Source organism: Opisthorchis viverrini, assembly GCF_000715545.1.
Source record: "Opisthorchis viverrini unplaced genomic scaffold opera_v5_399, whole genome shotgun sequence".
Taxonomy (NCBI): domain Eukaryota; kingdom Metazoa; phylum Platyhelminthes; class Trematoda; order Opisthorchiida; family Opisthorchiidae; genus Opisthorchis; species Opisthorchis viverrini.
Window position 1 is genome coordinate 159,285 of NW_008752058.1, and position 6,632 is coordinate 165,916.

Consider the following 6,632-nt stretch of genomic DNA (forward strand, 5'->3'; position numbering starts at 1 on the left):
GCAAGATCTTCCACGTGGACACACAGTAGCCATCCGACACTGCGAGTGTGACGGATCTCATGTTCTTCACCGGCATTAGCCAGAGTTCGCTATAGTAGGAAGAGTGAAAACCAGCCAGGGGAGGTCAAACAGTGACTTGGTAGCGAAGTACGAAATCCAACAACAGCAAACCCAACTGCGCTGGGCATTGCCTCTTTCCTGGACGGGACCAGCCAGGGTCAAACAGTGACTTGGTAGCGAAGTACGAAATCCAACAACAGCAAACCCAACTGCGCTGGGCATTGCCTCTTTCCTGGACGGGGACCACGAGACGGGATACATCACTGGCTACAGATATTGTCGAACATGGTGCAGAGGCGCCCTCATTCATACAAGCTGTTGTCTTCAATGCATAACTCCCCTCCCCTCAATAAAAGGTCTACTGACAGATGTGTACTTACGCATCAACTACATCAGCCATCGCCTTCAATGTGTAGCTATCTAGCCACCTCTCAAAACATCTGTGAATGAAACTGTACGACAGGTACGCGGTTTTTAGAGCTGACGATGATGATTGGGGACACAGTGAATACCTGACGGATGGTGATGGTTAGAAATCGACGTGGCTCTCAACTCACACGCTTCTGGTCGAACTTCCACTATCGTTCGCTAGTGATCCCTTTCAAAGATTTCTTCGTATTGAAGCAAACAAGCAATCATCCGTTTTCAATTTGATATCGATGAGATCTAAGAGTGGGAATTTTATTCGTTTGGATCATTCTAGACATGATACACTGATGATTCCAGTGGTCCGATAATCGATTTTTTCCAACGACGAAGTGATGCAACCATGTGACAGAACGAGGACAAATTCATCATACTTTAAGCGTCCATTGGAGTGTTGTTTACTGTAAGACATACTAGGCCATTCCACTGTTTACAATGCCAACTCATGTGAACGCGCCGATAAATGAAAGTCTGGAGAACGTATACATGAAGAGTGGATGAAACTGGCTACGCCATGCGTGAGAAAGTCATCTTATAAGAGGGCCGAATGAGATAAATTAATCCGTCTCAAAAGTGGTGCTCGTGGGTCTCAGTTAGGACATTCTGGTGCGCGCGTGCTTCGACGCGCGCAGACTAACACGCCTATGCGATTCCCAAAATGGGTCATGTGTAGCTTGGAGAGCGACAAAACGGGGGGAGGGCGAAAGCAAGAACTGCTAGAAAGATTCTTTCAGAGTGGATAAGAAGACCAGCTTACCTTGTAGGGGGGACCTGTGTCCTTCTCAGGCGGGTCGTACACAGCTCGAAAAATGATCACTAAACTACAGGGCTTCTCTAATAACTCTTACGGATTCGAAGACTGATGCCGAGAACAAGCACATGGAAAACCAGTTAAAAATTGAAACAAATGAGTTTGAAAACGGGTGCGAAATAATTATAAGGACATCACCTTACGGTCGTCCGGACCAAAAGGCGCTCCGGTCGTGAGTAACTGTTGTCAGAACACACAAAATTAGAGCGGCTCCCTAAGAAGTCGACCACAAACGGTCATCAACAGTATCCGCGAAGGTCTGTTGGGTTATTTTCATAAAGGAAACCACTCACAAGGTTGCTGAAAACTTTCGACAGCCCACAACCGGTTTCGTCCTTCTTGGGGCTCATCAGTTAGGCGCAAATCAATTTGGTTTTCACGAGAGGCCCAACTAAATCTCTCGTTTATGATATTCTACAACCGAAAATGCTGCACACAGGCCGCCTCATGTTTCAGTTGGCACGATATTCGAGATATCGCAGTGTATTTTCACAAAGAAAACTACTCACAATGTTGCTGAAAACTCTTCGACAGCCCATGACCGGTTTCGCCCTTCTTGGGGCTCATCAGGTAGGTGCAGACCCCGAGTTTCCGTCAACCTTATTTTCTACTTGAACCCAAATTGCACTGTTTTCGAGAATTACACTCATTTGCAAATCAATTGGGTTTTCAGGAGATACTCAACTGAATCTCTCATTTATGATGTTCTTGGGTCATTTCACTGCAGGCATACCAGGAGAAGTGGAACACATTCAAAGAATATAACAAGGGAATTCTTAACTCACCTACTGTGAATTAAGTTTGGCCGCCCCTCAAATCGGAGAACGGTAAACATAACCGTTTCTACGGAAAAAGGTGGGTGAACTATGGCAAAGTTCATATTCACACCTCTCTCATTTGAACATTGTCCACCTGTTCTGGAGTAATTATTCTGATGAGTCCACCGACAAAGGGGGAAAGCACTGGGTTCAGGTTTCGCTCTTATTAGAGTTCATCAACAGTGCATACACTTGGTCATGCAGGGATATGAACTCCGGACATCTGACATGCGACGCGACCGTGTTAAAACGAAGCCAGCAATGCATGCTGGACGGGCCTGGATTTTCACGTCCGAACAGGCGAACGTGTTCACGCTTGAGCGACGCGATTGGTGTGCCCAACTCACCAGTAACTAGCTGTGGCGATCGACTGACGCGCCGGTCAGGACTTCCCAGTCAGGTAGCGTCACAGACGCTTGAAAGCCGCTGGGTAACTTTTTGGTTTCTGTTTATCTTAATTAATTAAACATTTAATTAATTGATTAGTATGTTGATTACACTAACGTCTGCGACAGAATCTCATACAGAGTTTCGAACAGGGTGAGTAGAACTCTATGTGCCTTGAAAAGCTGAAGAAACACTGTCCTCTGCATGTACTACTGACACGTTCTGTACAGGAATCAACAGTACATTTCCACGCAGATCATTGGTAGAGCCCAGATTTCGAAACATCCTTGAACATCATTTTCTACTGCTTTTCAGGTGGAAGCACCGATGAGAACCGGTGATAATCAATACCTCAAACCTGGGGATACGGTTGAATTCCTCGTGGGCTTATCGACCAAAACTCTCTTGAGTATCGCAGTTGTTCCGCTGAACCGGAAAATGGACATTGAAAGTACTCCCATGAGACCAAAAAATCCTCAAACGAAGTAGACTTGGAATAATTTTCGCCTAATAACTCCGTGTTCTTCTCTCCGACTGGCGAACTCATCGTTAAACGAGTTCATGACTCCAAGGCGTCCGTACAACGCTGTAATTCGGCAACAGATTCCCAAAGTGGATAACCGGGTGAACGTTAATCACGGCTCCAACCCACGCGCCCACCTGAAACCGGTGTTGTCAGGTTGTCACACTGAATCTCGTTTCTGTGATCGATTAACAGCTGAACGAACCTATTTGGTAGAGTGAAATGAACCCGACCGGAATCCCTCGTTCACCGCATTCTTCAGCTGTTGCACGAAGGGCACTGCGGTAGACTGTCTGCTGAAAACTCTTCGACAGCCCACTGCCATGTTCGCTTTTGTTGGGGGTCAGGGTCAAAGGTTAACCAGTTTGCCCCAGAAGGCCTGAAACAGACAGTCCGATACCGCAGATAGGCTGACAAGTGGAAACACCTGAACGTGAGGACTGGTGGACTAAACTTGCGCACACAGAAGCCCTGTCTTTTGGCAGGTACTAAACCTAAACCGAGCATACATTCAATGAGCAGCCGCCGTAGGTGATGACTTGAAAAATGAGGGATGGAGGAACTCACAATGGATGACCTTAATAGCGTGTGCAGCGAACGAGATCTTTCGGACAGTTGCCATGGCAATTTAAACGATACTGCTATGTTACGGTCCACCCGGCTGTTTAGGGCTCAGTAACAGCCACCAGGGGACGTGCGCGCGCGAACAATGCCCAACAAAGGGAAATAAGTTTGATGCTATGGTTACTCAACAGGCACCAACAGCCGGGCGATATGAAACTAGGGGGCTCTCCGACTAGGTTAGTCCCAAAGGAAAATCAAGGTATCTCAAAGCATAAAGCCGTCAATTCTGCATCAAAAAAAAGTAAATATTCCGATTAGCTTGCCTTTAGTCCAGATACGAACCCGACGGAGAAAAGAAACACATATGTCTTGTGTCTAGAAAACGACGGCAGTTTTAGCAACAAACAAGCGTTCAGAAAGCCCATCTCCTAGGGTAGAAGCTCGGACCGCTCAATTCAAACTCCTTGTGATGCATCTCAGTACAAACAACGTTTTTTTCAAGAGAAAGAGACATTAAAAGCTAAATATATTCAAGAATTCGTAGTTTCTTGTGTGCCAGAAAAAGCTATTGTTTATCCCGCAAATTGAATAACGTTTCAAAAAGGCTAAGCGTTCCACACAATATATAAAGCTTCGAGGCAGTACCGTGATGAGCAGTGATGACAACTGAACATTGCTCAATCAAGTAAACCATAAAACACTCACCTGAATGTTGTTCATTCAACATTCTACTCGAAATATTGAGATGAAAATTTATCCACTCGAAAAACAGACACGGAATGCGCGAAAACTGCTAAGCAATAGAACTGCACAACTGCTCACCAGCGACGAGAGACGTAGACTGTGCAATGATTGGAAAACAAACCAAAAAACATCGCCCTAACGGAGCTCAAGGTGACTCAGTCAGTCGGTGATTGGCGCCCGAGGGGTAGAGAACACAACAGGTGAGACGAACCTACAATCAGGACAGGTTGCCGTCTGCGTTTGGAGTCCGAAATCTCGGTGGGGCGATTAGATTACAGACAGAAAAATAAATAGGTCGTTTTCAGTAGTCTTTAAGTAGTACGGTGAATACAAATGAAGCTTGAAATATGGTTCGCAATGACTACAAACAGTGCGCGTAAATTAGACGATCAACAGTTGCTGTTAGATGGAAAAAATTGCACAGCTCGGGTGTTACGCAGCTTTGGGGCATATTTCAATCAAGTACACGCAACCAATCAATCGATACGAAAAGTTTACAAGCCCCAAGATGATCCAACTAACCAGCTAACAGAATTTTCCTGGCTGCATGAACCTTGCATGAGCCAAATCATCGAACACCATAAAACGGTTGGTGATCAGGTCTCAACTCCATGAGATGCCTTTGTTTCTGGCGGTGCTCCGCAGGCTAAAACGTTCGGATAGACAATGTCCCCTAGAGGCAAATCAATTCGGTCCCGAAGAAGTCGACCACAAACGGTCATCAACAGTATCCACGAAGGTCTCTTGGGTTATTTTCATAAAGGAAACCACTCACAAGGTTGCTGAAAACTTTTCGACCACCCACAACCGGTTTCGTCCTTCTTGGGGCTCATCAGTTAGGCGCAAATCAATTTGGTTTTCACGAGAGACTCAACTGAATCACTCGTTTATGGTGTTCTACAACTGAGTGTGTTGCACACAGGCCGCCTCATGTTTCACTTGGTACGATGTTCGAGATATCGCAGTATATTTTCACAAAGGAAACTACTCACAATGTTGCTGAAAACTCTTCGACAGCCCACGACCGGTTTCGCCCTTCTTGGGGCTCATCGGATAGGCGCAGTTCCAGAGTTTCCACCAACCTCATGTTCGTGGGCTGTCGAAGAGTTTACAGCAACCTTGTGAGTAGTTTCATTTAATGCCATGAAAACTAACTGTGTAGCGCTACGCAGTAGGTGCTACGATGGTGCATACGACATCTCACCGGATAACCGTTGCCTAAGCTGAGATACTCCCACGTAACGATTCACTGGGCGCAATTCATCTTGCAACGGGACTTGCCAAAGACTTTCTTGTCCTCGCCCGTTTTTCCTGACGCAGAGTAATGGCCAGGCACTTCTTGACATCCGTATGATTCCCTTTTTTTACATGGAGACACTGTTTACCTTATGTCGAACGAAAGAGTGGGAGTGACTTACTCACCTGTAGCGGTAAGGATGTCCGCACATAAATCGGTCCAGTCACACCACCTGGCTGGACACTGTTTTATGTCGAACGAAAGAGTGGGAGTGACTTACTCACCTGTAGCGGTAAGGATGTCCGCACATAAATCGGTCCAGTCACACCACCTGGCTGAAAAGTTCGAAGAGCTTTTGGATCGGGAATGGCCGATGGGGGTGGTGGGAGAATGAAGCTGTCAGGTGCGAACGACTCGACAGGTGGAGGGGGCGGAAATTCTACGGTCGAATAAGAAAGTCGATCGGAGAATGTTAGCACAGTGCGAACGTAATATTACAACAACGTTAAACGATGCATATTAGATAAGGCAGTTTACAAAAACCACCTTCTGAGGGTTTCAAGCAATTTGAGTCTTCAACCAGGCTGGAAAGTAAGGGACAATTTAGCGGAACGGATCACGCGGAAATAGCGTGGTTCCTGGTAGCGACGAACCGTACGGGGTCAACGAATATCTTGAGAACACAGTCTACCGAATTCTATTGGTGTATAGATTCGATGCGGGGTCGACGGCCATTTACGAGGCAGTGCCGCACAGGGTCTGTCGACCAAGCATTCGTTCATTCTCCTTGGAAGAGATGGCCAAAGATAGTATGGTGTGAAAAGATCGACAATGATGGGACTTCAGAATCCCGAAAACTACAGAGTTGTGGTTGTCAGGGGATGAAACTGTCATTGATTTCAAAAGAGTACGGAGAAAATGTCCCAAGAACCACTCCCGGTTCAAGAGACAGTCCCAGAAGCCTCTCTCATCGCCTTGCTGTTTACTCGAAACGCACAATAACCAAACAAAAAACGCTTATTAGAGAATATATACTCATTTGCAAACTAATTCGGCTGGCTT

The 6,632-nt window shown here is 46.1% G+C and overlaps 1 protein-coding gene across 1 annotated transcript in view; it reads right to left on the reverse strand.

The window, feature by feature from the left end:
• Positions 1–6,632, reverse strand: part of T265_10729 (hypothetical protein) — a gene marked incomplete at both ends in the record, with an annotated part of 44,698 nt that overhangs the window by 15,654 nt on the left and 22,412 nt on the right. The window contains one exon of the mRNA XM_009177189.1: positions 5,855–6,009. Coding sequence (XP_009175453.1) covers positions 5,855–6,009 — 155 coding nt within the window. The remainder of the gene's footprint in view (positions 1–5,854; positions 6,010–6,632) is intronic.